The 14134-nt window shown below is 61.5% G+C and overlaps 2 protein-coding genes across 2 annotated transcripts in view; both read left to right on the plus strand.

The window, feature by feature from the left end:
* Positions 1-929: 929 nt before the first annotated feature.
* Positions 930-4279, plus strand: RPL18A (ribosomal protein L18a). Its single transcript, XM_080715245.1, has 5 exons — positions 930-963; positions 2924-3103; positions 3493-3622; positions 3956-4065; positions 4155-4279. Exons 1-5 carry the CDS (start codon positions 946-948, stop codon positions 4245-4247), a joined length of 531 nt encoding a protein of 176 aa, XP_080571371.1. The 5' UTR covers positions 930-945; the 3' UTR covers positions 4248-4279.
* Positions 4280-8706: 4427 nt separating this feature from the next.
* Positions 8707-14134, plus strand: part of SLC5A5 (solute carrier family 5 member 5) — a gene marked incomplete at both ends in the record, with an annotated part of 10627 nt that continues 5199 nt past the window's right edge. The window contains 9 exons of the mRNA XM_080715432.1: positions 8707-9063; positions 9687-9752; positions 10454-10505; positions 10632-10699; positions 11482-11636; positions 12366-12506; positions 12585-12714; positions 13028-13116; positions 13969-14081. Of these exons, the coding sequence (XP_080571558.1) occupies positions 8707-9063; positions 9687-9752; positions 10454-10505; positions 10632-10699; positions 11482-11636; positions 12366-12506; positions 12585-12714; positions 13028-13116; positions 13969-14081 (1171 nt within the window). The remainder of the gene's footprint in view (positions 9064-9686; positions 9753-10453; positions 10506-10631; positions 10700-11481; positions 11637-12365; positions 12507-12584; positions 12715-13027; positions 13117-13968; positions 14082-14134) is intronic.

A 14134-nucleotide genomic window follows, 5' to 3' on the forward strand; every position in this document is an offset into this window, starting at 1 on the left:
TTTTACACTCCTACAGACCTATTTTATATTTTATTTGGAAACAGAGTCTCTTAAGACAGAGAAGCTGGCTTCGAACCTGCGCGATCCTCCTGTCTCGGCCTCCCAAGCGCGGGGGATTACAAGCCTGTGGCACCACGCCGGGCGTTATTTTATTATTATTATTATTATTATTATTATTATTATTTATTTTTGGTGGTACTGGGGTGGAACCCAGAGGCTATCTCCAGGCTATACCCCCAGACCTATTTTATACTTTATTTGGAAACAGGGTCTCACTAATTTGCTGAGAGCCTCACTAAGTAGCAGAGGCTGGCTTCGAACCCGTGCGATCCTCCCGTCTCAGCCTCCCAAGCGCGGGGATTACAAGCGGGCGCCATCACGCCCGGCTGCCCTTTTTATTTTTTGACCTGCGGTCCTCCTGTCTGTTTCACAAGTACTGGGGTTACAGGCATGCGCCACCACGCCCGGCTTTTTTCCCATTTAACAGATGAGTTCTCTTAGATACGAGGCTCGAGATCCCATGACACATCTCCCGGGGAAAGAAGCCCCGAGTGGGAAGAAGTCTCGCCAGTTCCTCCTAACCGCCTCCGAGGTTCGTTCTGTGCCTAAGCATCCCTGGAAGATGAACAACCCTAACCACTGCACGACCAGCGAAGGCAGCAGCTCCCAGCGTGCCTTGCGTGCCGCCGCGGCACGCCGGGAACACAGGTACCTGTCACCGCACTGCCTCCTGGGAGATGTAGTCCCTCCGTAAAGCGCGGCCCGGTCGTGACTAGGCTTGGATCTGCAGCCAATGAGAAAGCCGACCACTTTGAGCGACGGTTCAGTAGACCAATAGGAGCGCAGATTGGAGAGGGCGGGACGTCCGGCGATGAACCCTGGAGAGCGGCTGCGCGAAGGCGAGCACTTCCTTTCTCGAGTGGCGGCGGACGCGGAGAGACCGCCATGAAGGCCTCGGGCACAGTAAGTCGGGTGCGGTGGGTCCTGGGGGCTGAGGTGGGGGGCACAGGCCGCATCCGGGGGCCGGTCGGGTGGCGTGGTCCGAGCGGGAGCCGCGGGCCCGCGTCCAGGTCCCCGGGGCGGCGCGCCGACGCCCTCCGCTGCGGCCAACATGGCGCGCGCCGCGTGCGGAGGCCTGGCCGCGGAGCCCGATTCCCTCTCCCCGGGCGGGCGGCAGTCACGCCACGTGCTGGGCTGCGCCACCGCACTCAGCCCTCAGTTTCTCGGTCCGCAAAATGGACTCGGGTGGGCGGGACCAGAGGTTTTTTTTCCACGAGTGTAGCAGAAAAATCAGAATTGAGGTTAACAGCAACCCGAAGGGAGGACCCCGGGTCTCAGCGCTGACGTCGGCTGGGGACACCAGAGGGTGGGGAGGTCACCGCCAGGCTGGGAGAGCATGGAGGCTGGGATGGGAAGACTGCAGCTTAAAGAGACCAGGTTCTGGCGTGGGAAGAACGTTTGGGTCGTAGATCAGAGGTAGAAACTTCTCTGGATTCAATTCCCAGTGCCGCCTCCCGTGTAGACCGGTCAAGTACAGCTATCTAACCTCGATATCCTCTCTGGGAACGTTGTGCCCCGGCTGCCTTGAAGCCCCGCACCGGAGAGGAGGCGCCCCCTTCCTGCTTGGACACGGGATGGGACCTCACCGGTCTCACTGAGCAGGGTCCTGCAGCGTGTGCCTGGCAGCTCGCGGGGAGCCGAGGGTGGGGCACAGATGGGTTCCTGTTAGGTTTTATCTAGAGTGGGCTGTGAAAAAGGCCCCCCAGTTGCCAACACGTTGCCAACGCCCCACGCTTGTAATCCCAGCCCTTGGGAGGCTGAGCCAGGAGGATTGCACGGGTTCGAAGCCAGCCTCAGCTCCTTAGGCTCCAGCGGCTTAGTGATACCCTGTTTCCAGATTAAAGTATAAAGTAGGTCTGAGAATATAAGAGGCAGAAAGCCCCTGGGTTCCATCCCTAGTACCACAAAAAAAGCCCCCCCCCATTTGGGGGCGGAGGCTGCGGGGACAAGATCGTGGCTTTACCTTTTTTTTTTTTTTCTTTTTGTGGGTTTAGAACCCAGGGGCATTCACCTCCCTGTCCTATTTTTATTCTGAAACCGGGTCTCACTAAGTAGCTGAGGCTGTCTGCAAACCACCGCTATCCTTTCCAGTCTCCGCAGCCAGCTGGGCGTAGTGGCCCGCACTTGGGAGGCTGAGACAGGAGGATCGCGCAGGCTCGAAGCCAGCCTCGGCTACTTAGGCTCTCAGCCACTTAGTGAGGCCCTGTTTCCAAGTAAAATATAAAATAGGTCTGGGAGTATAGCCCGGAGGTAGAAAGCCTCCGGGTTCCACCCCCAGAGCCAAGTGTGTGGACACAGAAGTGCAGGCCTGGTGCTTAGAAGGCTGAGCCAGAAGGATGGCAGGTAAAATAGGGCTGGGGAGGGGTGGGGCTCAGGTGAGAACTCCCCTCCCCTGGCTCTCTGAAGTTTGGGGGAAGGAGGGAGGCTAGGGGCTGCTCAGTGGCCCTGCAGGGTCTAGTGGAGTGAGACCCTGGGAGTGGTCTCCAGGAAAGGTGGGAGCCATGTCCACTTACAGAATAGCAGTTTGTATAGGTTGTTTAAGGAGAGATTTGGTGTGGGGGGTGGTTAATTACAGGGGTGTTAGATTGGGATTAAACAGGATAATGGGACTTTCCCTTAAGCAGAGGGGTCTAATGAGCCAGTGGCTGGTTAGGCAGCACAGTGGGGCATTATGGGAAGCGGGGAGCCCGTGTTGAGCAGGAACTAGGGATTTCTGGTCCAGATGGAGTCACCTTTGTTTAATACTCTAACACTTTTCCTGTTCCGGCTCCAAATCTGGCCATCACTGGCTTGGGAGGGGGCGCGGGTAGGTGGTCTCTGTCCTGCCCTGGGCCTCCTCCCACCGCCCCACTGTCTCTTCCAGCTTCGGGAGTACAAGGTGGTGGGGCGCTGCCTGCCCACCCCCAAGTGCCGCGCCCCGCCTCTCTACCGAATGCGCATCTTCGCACCCAACCACGTGGTCGCCAAGTCCCGCTTCTGGTACTTTGTGTCTCAGCTGAAGAAGATGAAGAAGTCTTCGGGGGAGATTGTCTACTGTGGGCAGGTGCGGGGCGTCTGCAGTCGACCCACTTTGCCGGGTTCTCCGGGCTCCCTGGCGCCGAGTCCTGGCACTAGCGCCTGTGCCTCCCGGGCCGGCGCCTGTGACCCAGAATGTGGGGGCTGAGGCAGCGGGGTGGCAGGTTCCCGTTCACCTGACATCTAGGAGGACCCCATGAATAAGGGTGAGGGCAGAACTCCCCTGGTTCTAGCCCGGTAAACCCTCGCTCCCAGACCTCACTGAGGTGGGAGGGCCAGGGCGCCCGGGCAGGTGTGCTGTAGTGGGTGCGGGCAGTGGCCAAAGGCGGTGCTGTGGGGTCTGGAGCCCGCGGATCTGGGCCGGGGCCGGGGCTCTGCCTGCCGCCTCGCCGCTCACGCCGCTCCCTCCTTGGGCAGGTGTTTGAGAAGTCCCCGCTGCGGGTGAAGAACTTCGGCATCTGGCTGCGCTACGATTCCCGCAGCGGCACCCACAACATGTACCGCGAGTACCGGGACCTGACCACGGCGGGGGCCGTCACCCAGTGCTGTAAGCGCCCGCGGGCCCGTTACCTTCTGCGTGAGCTCCTGGGTAGAGGCACGGCCGCCTGCCCTCAGGCGGGCTCCCCGTGCTGGCCTCCTGGCCCCCGAGCCTGCTCCAGCCCTGTCCAGAGCTGCCCCCGCCATTGCACCTCAACCCAAGAACCGCTGTCTCTCATAGCCGCGGTTTAAACAGGGGTGCAGACAGCAAACGGATCTCGTCGCCTTTGGGGGCTGTGGCTGTGCCCCTCAAAGTGAATTTGGAGGTTCTACAACCCCTCGCTGCCCGGGCTGCTACTCCCCTCCTGGCAGCCTCCATGCCTGACCCCCGCCCTTTCTGCAGACCGAGACATGGGCGCCCGGCACCGCGCCCGCGCGCACTCCATCCAGATCATGAAAGTGGAGGAGATCGCCGCCAGCAAGTGCCGCCGGCCCGCTGTCAAGCAGTTCCACGTGAGTGCCCGCGCCCTGTGGGGAGGGCCCTGGGTGTGCTGCTGGGTGGCGCACCCAAGTGACCCGACCCCCCTCTGTCCTCTCCACAGGACTCCAAGATCAAGTTCCCACTGCCCCACCGGGTCCTGCGGCGCCAGCACAAGCCACGCTTCACCACCAAGAGGCCCAACACCTTCTTCTAGGCGCGCCCTGGGGCTGCCCAATAAACTCTGGAGCGCCCTCCTGGGATTCCGGCTGCAGCGTTTTCTTTCTGTGCTCTGCAGAGCTCAGGAGTTTGCTGAGAGAGGCCCCCGGGCCACCCTACATCCTGAGGGCCTCGTGCAAACATAACACAGCCTCCGGGAGCAGCCAAGGCTCTTGAGTGCCCTGGGCACAGGGACCTGGGGTGTCCTGGGCAGGCATGGAGCCACCACCTACCCGCTGTTCTGGCACCTGTTCCGCCTGGATGGGCTCCTGCCTGAGGAGATTAAGATCTCCCCGTGGGTGCCAGTTTCTAGGAAACAGCCTTGGCCTGGAAAATCTGGCAGGCCAGAGAGCTGGTCCCACCACAGGGAGCCCCTCCAGTGCCCAGCCCAGGGGCCTCCTTCACGTGACCTTGGGCAGTCCCGGCCCTCTGGGTCCTAGTCTCCCAATGGGTGTCCACGTGGACTGTCATTGAGACTTAGCCCAGCTCAGTGTCCCAGGCGCCTGGATTGAGCAGGCATAGGTGCAGAAGGGTGCGTGGGGTGCCCCGCCTGGACAGTACAGAACAGGTGCGCGCACAGCGCTCTGACCGGCTCAGTTGGGTTTTGTTTTTGCCAGGCTAGGACCCAGGATCCCCCAGCACCGGGCTCTGCCCTCGGCCCTTTTGTGTTGAAGCTGCGTCTTGTAGATTGCTGGGCCAGCCTCCTCACCTGTGACTTGCATTGGCGCGCTCTCCTTGGCTGCTGGGTTTTCTCATTATTTTACCTGCTCTGGTTTCTGCCTACAAGGCCTTCTCAGTAATGGGATCTCTACTTTGGTGCCAACCAGGGAAGAAATACTTGAGTCCCTTCCCGTTAGGGGTGGCCGCGTGGTCACGGGAGCATGGTGCATTCTGGGAGTGCATCTGGCTGGAGCGGGCACGGTTCCTGGTGCTCCGGCGCCTCTTGGCTGTGTCAACACATGGCAGGAAGGCGAGCGGGCCTTGTGGGTGCCTCTGGCTGTGGAGCTGGGCGGCCCACTTCACGTTAGAACACTAGGTACCGGCCGGTTTCCCTGCCTGGGAGCCCTGGCCCGCCTGGGGTGAAGGGCAAGAGGCCAAGGTCTGTGGAAGGGTGAGCCCAGGGAGGGCCGCTGCCGCCCTAGCCTCAGGAGCCCTGGGCGCAGTCACTTCCCCCTGGCAGTGCTGCCCACCCTGACCTCCGAGAGCCCAGAGCCACATTGCTCCCTGGCCAGCATGTATCTTCAGCCACATGCAGGCACTGTCCACACCCTCGCCCTAGGTGCTGGCTCCACGGGAGCCAGTGTAGGGTGCTGCACCACACCAGAGGCCTTGCCGTGCAGGACGTCCTCCACCCGCTGCCAAGATGGGCAAGCCAGCGGGACCTAGGCCTAGGCCCATCCAGACAACTGTGGAGGGTGGGGCTGGAGGCAGGGGCCCAGGACTGAACAGCCTGACTTGGCAAGGAGGATCGCCTTGACTGGGCAAGCTTCCAGACCACTGGGGAGCCCCAAGGCCTGCATTATAATCCACCACCAGGACTGCTTTGCAAGAGGGCCCTGGAGTCCAGAGCCAGAAGTCCAACTCATGAACCCTCACTGGGCCCCAGCCAGTTTCTATGCTGGGTCCTGCCAGCCCCTGGGAAGATGAGAATCTTGAGTCCTGGGAGGGGAGGCTGGCTTCCCCATGCCCTGTGGGCCTTTCCTCTTGACCTGCAGAATTCCAGAACCCCGTGGCCCACCCTGGCTGTACCCACCCTCCCCAGCATTCCTCCACAGGGTCCCTCTGCTTCTCCACTGAGGCCTCATGTGGCTCAAACACATCCCCTGTTTGGTTATCTCCAGACCTCTGCCTCTTCTGCGTGGGGCAGGTGGGTATGGGTGCCACCTTTCTCAACAGTGTTGCCAAGCCTGGTTCCAGGGGCTCAGCCCCAGAAAAGGTCAAGAATCAGTGTCTAGAGAAAGAAATGTGTTGAGGGTGCTCTGCTCCCTGCCCGGAGGGTGGAGAGGAGGGAGGTAGGCCACACTGCTGTCACGGATGGGGCTAGGAATAGAGGACCCGAGCAAAGCTGGGTACAAGCTCACGAGGGGAGGGACAGCCGCTGCTTCCTGGTACTGGGGATGGAACCCAGGGCCATTCTGCCTCCCAGCTGCACAAATGCCGGGATTACAAGCGTGCACCACCACACCCGTCTGTCTCTTGCTCTTCATGATCGGTTCCCAGGCATGGAGGCTAGCAGGTGTCCAGCATTAAGAGGTGGGAAGGGGCCGGGCGTGGTGGCGCACGCCTGTCATCCCCGCGCTTGGGAGGCTGAGACAGGAGGATCGCACAGGTTCGAAGCCAGACGTGCTGGCTTAAGAGACCCTGTTTCCAAATAAAAATATTAAAAATAGGTCTGGGAGTGTAGCCCGGAGGTAGAAGGGCTTCCAGAAACCCCAGTACCACCAAAAAAATGAAAGGGAGCAGGCGTTGCACACGCTTGTAATCCCAGCATGTGGGAGGCTAAGACAGGAGGATCAAGATTCACGGCCAGCCTCCGCTACAAACTGAGGCCCTTTGCAACTCAGTGAGATCCTGTTTCTAAAGAAAAAATAAACAATAGGGCTGGGGATATAGCTCAGAGGTAGAATGTCCCTGGGTTCCAACCCCAGTATCAGGAGAAAAGGTGGGAAGGGAGGGACTTGGCAAGTCCAGGACGAGTTAGCCTGATAGTGCATCTGTGGATAAAAGCTATCTTGAATGACCAACAGTCTACGTGCAGAGCTAAGTAGCTGAGGCGGAGGTTAAGCGAGCAGAGGGGACAGCCGCCGCCTCCCATCCAGTCGCTGCAGACGCTGTGGTGAGGAGTCGCCCAGCTAGCATGGCAGAAGACTAACTGATCCTCATACCCATGGGGGGCTGGGGACTCAATGGGGCACCTCTGAGCTACACCCCAGCCCCTGTGTGTGTGTGTGTGTGGTGCTGGGGATTGAACCCAAAGGCATCCTACCTCTGAGCTATACCCCCAGCCCTGTTTTATATTTATTTTTGGGTGAGGATTGAACCCGGGAGCATTCTACCTCCGATTTACACCCCCAGACCGATTATTTATTTATTTATGGTGGTACTGGGGTTCCTGGAAGCCCTTCTACCCACGGGCTACACTCCCAGACCTATTTTTTAACTTTATGTGGAAACAGGGTCTCTTAAGCCAGAGAGGCTGGCTCTGAACCAGCACGATCCTCCTGTCTCTGCCTCCCAAGCGCGGGGATTACAAGCGTGCGCCACCACGCCTGGCCCGATTTTTTATTTTTGAAACAGGGTCTCACTAAGTTGCAGAGGGCCTCACTAAGTAGCTGAGGATGGCCCCAAACCTGGATCCTCCCGTCTCAGTCTCCCAAGTACTGGAATTACAAGCTGGGCCAACACACCCAGCTTCCTATTTTATATTTTATTTCATTTGGAAACAGTGTCTCACTAAATTTCTGAGGCTGGCTTGAACCTGCCACCACGCCCAGCCTGAAGTTAGCAATTTTTAAGAGTATGTGAGGAGCCGGGCGTGGTGGGCACGCTTGTAATCCCAGCATTCGGGAGGCTGAGACCGGAGGATCGCGGTACGAGGACAGCCTCAGCTACGTAGTGAGGCCCTGTTTCAAAATAAAGAATAAAAAACAGGGCAGAGGGTGTAGTTCGGAGGTCGAATGCCCCTGGGTTCCACCCTTGCACCCGCAAAAAAAAAAAAAAAAAAAAAAAAAAGTATATGAGGATAGAGGCTTTGCTCCGTTTTTCCCCGGCAGGAAGGGGGTCTCCATGTGTGCACAGCCCAGTGGCCGCAAATATCCGCCAACCCCGGCTCTGAGTGCGTGCTTGTCCAAGAAACCAAGGAATGAGCGCATGAACAGCTGAGGCGCTCTTCCCCGCCAGGCCCTTGTGCGGGCACCTCGCGTCCCAGGCCACTTCACCCCACTCACAGGTGGGGGGCTGAGGCACCAAGGAGTCCCCAAGGACGCGCCTCTGGGTCTCAGCCCTGAGAGGCCCCCACAGCTGCACCAGAGGCGGGCGATGGAGGACACCTCCCCCCTCCAGGAAAAGAGCAGGTCAGGGTGCAGGGGAGGGGACCAGACCCGCATCTCCCCCGTAGCACCCCGAGGCTCTTAAAGGGCCCGATGTCTTAGTCGCCGAGCTCCCCATGGCGCGCGGGACCCAGCACAGCCGGCTGTGGGCGGGGGCCAGTAACTACCCTCTCGAGCCGCGTCCCCGCCTGTCCACAAGGGACGTGCGCCCGGGCCGGGCGGGGCGGGGGTACCTGGAGGGGCGCGGCCTTTCCCGCCTCCTGGGGAAGGTCCGGGGGGCGGGGCAGCGCTGACCCCGGAGCGCAATAAATCCGCAGCCGCACCCGGGCCGCCGGACCTGCGTCCAGCCAGCCGAGCGGCCGCGGCAGGGACGGACCGACAGCGCGGAGCGGCGAGCAGGGCGCGCTCATGGGGGGCGCGGGGCCGGGGGCGCGGGCCACGTTCAGCGCCTGGGACTACGGGGTGTTCGCGCTCATGCTGCTGGTGTCCACGGGCATCGGGCTGGGGGTCGGGCTGGCCCGCGGCGGGCCGCGCAGCGCCGACGACTTCTTCACGGGGGGCCGGCGCCTGGCGGCCCTGCCCGTCGGGCTGTCGCTGGCCGCCAGCTTCATGTCGGCGGTGCAGGTGCTGGGGGTGCCGGCCGAGGCCTACCGCTACGGCTTCAAGTTCCTCTGGATGTGCCTGGGCCAGCTGCTCAGCTCCCTGCTCACCGCCCTGGTCTTCGTGCCCGTCTTCTACCGCCTGGGCCTCACCAGCGCCTACCAGGTAGGGGAGCGGCCGGGCGGGGCTGCGGCTGGGGCTGGGGCCGCAGGGACCGGGCAGGTTCTGGGAAGAGGCCCCAGGCGGCGGGGCGAGGGGAGGGAGGAGGAAGAGAAGCGCAGGCGTCCCTCCAGGTTCTCCGGGCGGGGTGGGGGGCGGCCCAAGGGTGCGCACGCGCCCCCGGGCTCGCACATGCCCGCCACGCGCACCCACTGTGCGCCCTCGCCTCGGGGCTGCAAACCTCCGCTCTGCCCGTTTTGATAATGGAGCAAGGGGGTGCAACTCTCTACTCGGGCTTTCTAACTGCGACGGAGGAAATGATGAGATCTTCCTCCAGGTCAGAGGAAAGCGATTGTAATCTTGTCTGGAATACAGTAGGCGCCAACACCAAGGCCCGCGGGCGCTATTCCTAGCGTGTGCACTTCGGACCCCGGCTGCCAGAAGAGAGCCAGAGGACGCGTGTGCGCGTAGAGACCGTGCTCCCGGGCACACGCCTTGGGCAAGGCCCTGGGACGGCCACGAGCGGGATGCCGCTGGCCTTGGGAGGGAGGGCGGCTACCAAGAAAACCAAGACCGCAGCCTCCTGCGGCCTGTCCGGGTGACCACGACCTCCCGGCTTCTCCCTGTAGTACCTGGAGCTGCGCTTCAGCCGCGCTGTCCGACTCTGCGGGACACTGCAGTACCTGGTGGCCACTGTGAGTGGCCTCTGCCTCGCCCACACCCTGGAGACCCAATGGGAGTGTGGCCTTCGCTGGCCCCGCCCCAGCCCGCCCTTCACCCGTGGCCACGCCCACACAGAGAGGCCACGCCCTCAACCCGCCCAGCAACCTGGACCACGCCCACCCCCTCCAGGCCTGGCCCATAGCCTTCCCCACCATCCAGGACCACGCCCCACCCCTTGAGTTCCTGCCCCACACCGCACGGGGCCACGCCCACCCAGCATGACCACGCCCACTGCCTCCTGGCCCACCACTCAGGACTCCCATACAGCAAGGCGCCGCCCATAGCCCACCCTACCCTCCAGGACCAGGCCCACCCAGAGAGGCCTCGCCCATAGCCCACCCCACCCTCTATGACCAAGCACACACAGCGAGGCCACACCCTCAATCCACCCCAAAATCCTGGAAACGCCCACCCAGTGAGGCCTCGCCCATAGCCCTGGCACCATCCAGGACCACGCCCCGCCCCACCCGGCGAGTCCCCGCCCCACCCAGAATGACCACGCCCACATCCTGGCACACCACTCAGGACTCCAATTCAGCGAGGCCCCGCCCTCAGCCTGCCCCATCAATCAGGTCCTTCTCAAGTGAGATTCGGCCACGCCTCCCACCTGGCACCGCCCCCCTGGCCAGACCCTCCCACCAGCCCGCCTCACCGCCCCGCGCTCCGCCCGCAGGTGCTCTACACCGGCATCGTCATCTACGCACCTGCGCTCATCCTGAACCAAGGTCTGACTGGGAGATCAGGGAGGATGCTAGAAGGAGAAGGCTGGCCCGGAGGAGACAGGGCGAGCAGGGCACGCTGGGAGTCAGTGTGCGCCACAGGCGGCCTAAGTCAGGGTGTTTTTTGCACAGTGACCGGGCTGGACATCTGGGCGTCACTCCTGTCCACCGGAATCATCTGCACCTTCTACACGACTGTAGTGAGTGGTGGACGAACCCACCCAGCCGGGGCCTGTGCACGCTGGGTCTCTAGTACGGCGGTCTCCCGGCCAGCACCCTCCCTCCCTCCTCTTTACCCCCACCCAAAGCTTTCATCCTGGCCGGGCCTGTTTCCCCTTTTCATAATGCAAAGTGATCTGAAATATTTATCGTTAAGAGTGCAGGGAGAGCTGGGCAGGGTGGCAGATAAGATTTGTGGCCAGCCCCAGCTACTTAGTGAGGCCCTCTGCAACTTAGTGAGACCCTGTTTCAAAATAAAGACTAAAAAATAGGGCAGGGGGTGTAGCTTGGAGGTCGAATGCCCCTGGGCTCCATCCCCAGTAACACACACACACACACACACACACACACGCGCGCGCGCGTGCACAGAATGTAGGGCTATGCAAGCTTCAGGCATGGCTAGATCCTGGGACACCAGCTGCACACTCCGGCTCCCTCTCCCCTCTCTGGGCTCCAGTCCCAAGTCTCGGGCTTGCTGTGGTCTGGGCCCCATGTCCAGGTTAAACAGTCCAAGGTGGTGGGGGCTGAAGTGTTCTGACGGGCTATTCCTGCAGCTGATGGTGGTAAATGACCACGGAGCCCTTGCAACTGCCGAATCCTGGCGCTTACTTGATTCTCACAACAGCCATGCCTAGGGATTGTCGACCCCATTTTACACAGACGGGGAAACTGAGGCAGCGAGGGGCGCCAGGCCTCCCCCCACCACCGGAAGCCGGGCTGGGCCGGCCAGGCGCACGCCTGACTGGCTGCTTCTGTGTCACAGGGCGGCATGAAGGCCGTGGTGTGGACCGACGTCTTCCAGGTGGCCGTCATGCTCTCCGGCTTCTGGGTCACCCTGGCCCGCGGAGTCCTGCTCCTGGGAGGGCCGGGTCACATGCTAGCCCTTGTTCAGAACCACTCCCGCATCAACCTGATGGAGTGAGTAAGAGAGAAGGGGGCGCTGCGAGCAGACGCAGCGGCCCCTTTACACCTGAGGAGGAGCCAGCTCCCCACCACTGCCCCAGGGAACCCTCCTCCTAATCCTGACCCGCGGGGAGGGAGAGTCCAGCCCGAGTCCAGCTCTGCCCCTCCACCCAGCCCAGACTGGGGATGGAAGCCTCTCTGAGCTAGTTCAACAACAACGATTTGAAAAAGCCAGGCACGGTGGCACCTGCCTGTAATCCCAGTACTTGGGAGGCTGAGACAAGAGGATCACAAGTTTGAGGACAGCTTCAGCAAGTAGTGAGACTCTCATCAACCTAGTGAGACCCTGCTTCAAAATAAAGAATAAAAACTAGGGCTGGGTATGTAGGTATGTAGCTCGTAGGTAGAATGCCCCTGAATTCCATCCCCAGTACCAAAAAAAAAAAAAAAAAAATAGAGCTAGGGGTGTAGTTCAAGGGAGAATGCCCCTGGGTTCAGTCACACACACACACACACACACACACACACACACACACCGGTTTTTCTTTTTCTGGGGATGGAACCAAGGGCCTCGTACACGCTAAACAAGCCCTCTACTTACCTAGATGACTCAGCTTGTCAGTCTGACAAGCTCCTACTCATACTTCAAAGCCCACTCCGAATGTCCCCAGAGGGCCCAGCATGATTACCGGGGGCCCTTGGGAGGGTGACATCAGTGACGGCATCTCCCCTGTCCCTACCCAGCTTTGACCCTGACCCGCGGAGACGCTACACGTTCTGGACGTTCATGGTGGGCGGCACTCTGGTGTGGCTCTCCATGTACGGGGTGAACCAGGCGCAGGTGCAGCGCTACGTGGCCTGCCGCTCTGAGAGGCAGGCCAAGCTGTGAGTATGCGGGGCGGCGGGGCGGCGGGGCTTTGGGGGGCGGGGGGCGGCGCCCCCCTGAGGCTGCCCGTCCCCCAGGGCCCTCCTCGTCAACCAGCTGGGCCTGCTGCTCATCGTCAGCAGCGCCGCGTGCTGCGGCGGCGTCATGTTCGCGTTTTACAGCGACTGTGACCCTCTGCTCACGGGGCGCATCTCCTCCCCAGACCAGGTGGGTCGCCTCCGAGGCCCCTGGAAGCATCAAGGAGAGGGGCGGGGCCAGCCTGCGCGGCCGGGGTTGGGGATGGTAATGGCCAGGTCCCACGCTCTCATGATTTGTGCCGTCCCGGGCCAGACTCCGGCTGCGACCTCATGGCCCCCCAGTCCTCATGAGTAGCTGTGACCTCATGGCCCCACAGTCCTCATGAGTAGCATGTGGATGCCGGGCCGCACCGGGCTCCATATGGCCTGGGGCTCAGCGCTAGCCAATCAGACACTGCCTGGGGCTGCTGCTGTCCTGGAGATTGACCCCCAGTGTCCCCCAGTACATGCCGCTGCTAGTGCTGGACATCTTCAAGGACTTGCCCGGAGTCCCTGGGCTCTTCCTGGCCTGTGCCTACAGCGGCACCCTCAGGTGAGCGTCTGTCAGCAGGTCAGCCCCGGCCCAGCCCCGGGGCCTCCTCGTCCCTCCTTGGCTCTGTGTGTGGAATGTTCGAGGCCTGTCCATTGTCCCCAGCTTGCTCTGGGCTCCCAGCAGGTGTCCCAGCGAGGCTGGCCCAGCATCTGCAGCGGCCCTCAGCTGCGGCTTCTTCTCCTTACTGCCGCCTGCAGGTTTCTTCCTCTTCCTTCTGTCCTTTTCAAGCCAGTTTACTGGGCATGTGCCATGTGACAGATATTGCTGTCAAGAATCCCATCTGCACCGGGCGTGGGGGCGCACGCTCGTCATCCCAGCATTCAGGAGGCTGTGGCAGGAGGATCGCGGGTCACAGCCGGCCTCAGCTACTTAATGAGGCTCTTAGCAACTCAGTGAGACCCTGTTTCAAAATAAAGAATAAAAAATAGGGCTGAGGGTGTAGCTCGTAGGTAGAATGCCCCTGGGTTCCATCCCCACCTGAAAAAAAAATATCCTGTCCCCACTCCTCCCCTCGGGGGCTGGCACTCTGGCTGGGGACTTCAGGACATGCCCCTTGCCCTCCCTTTGCAAGCCCCCCACTCTAGCTGGGGTCCTGCACAGCCTCCTCCTCCGGCCCTAAGCTTGCCTTTCTGCTCTGCCGGTCCTCGCTCTCCTCAGACTATCTCAGAATCTCAGGTCTTTGGGATGGGGCAGGGTGGACATCTCCGCTCAGGGGGACCATGGTCACCAGCACCTCTGCTGTGCTCTAAGTGGGGTCCGGGCCAGCAGGTAGAGGGGGCAGGCGGCGGGTGTGGCGGGTGCCTGGGAACATGGCCAAGCCTCGAGGCCTGAGGCCACTCCGGCTCTCCCCAGCACCGCGTCCACCAGCATCAACGCCATGGCCGCGGTGACCGTGGAGGACCTCATCAAGCCGCGGCTGCCCAACCTGGCGCCCCGCAAGCTCGTGATGATCTCCAAGGGGCTCTGTGAGTGGGGGGCCAGGGCGGGGGCCAGGGGTGGCGTCTCCCGCTGACCGGCC

The sequence above is a fragment of the Muscardinus avellanarius genome, assembly GCF_963383645.1.
Source record: "Muscardinus avellanarius genome assembly, chromosome: 18".
Lineage (NCBI taxonomy): Eukaryota > Metazoa > Chordata > Mammalia > Rodentia > Gliridae > Muscardinus > Muscardinus avellanarius.

Bases quoted from the DNA above. Each gene is read 5' to 3' on its own strand.
- RPL18A (XM_080715245.1), top strand. The intron at 3,104-3,492 runs GTGCGGGGCGTC...CTCCTTGGGCAG, and splicing joins AGATTGTCTACTGTGGGCAG to GTGTTTGAGAAGTCCCCGCT. The intron at 4,066-4,154 runs GTGAGTGCCCGC...TCCTCTCCACAG, and splicing joins CCGCTGTCAAGCAGTTCCAC to GACTCCAAGATCAAGTTCCC.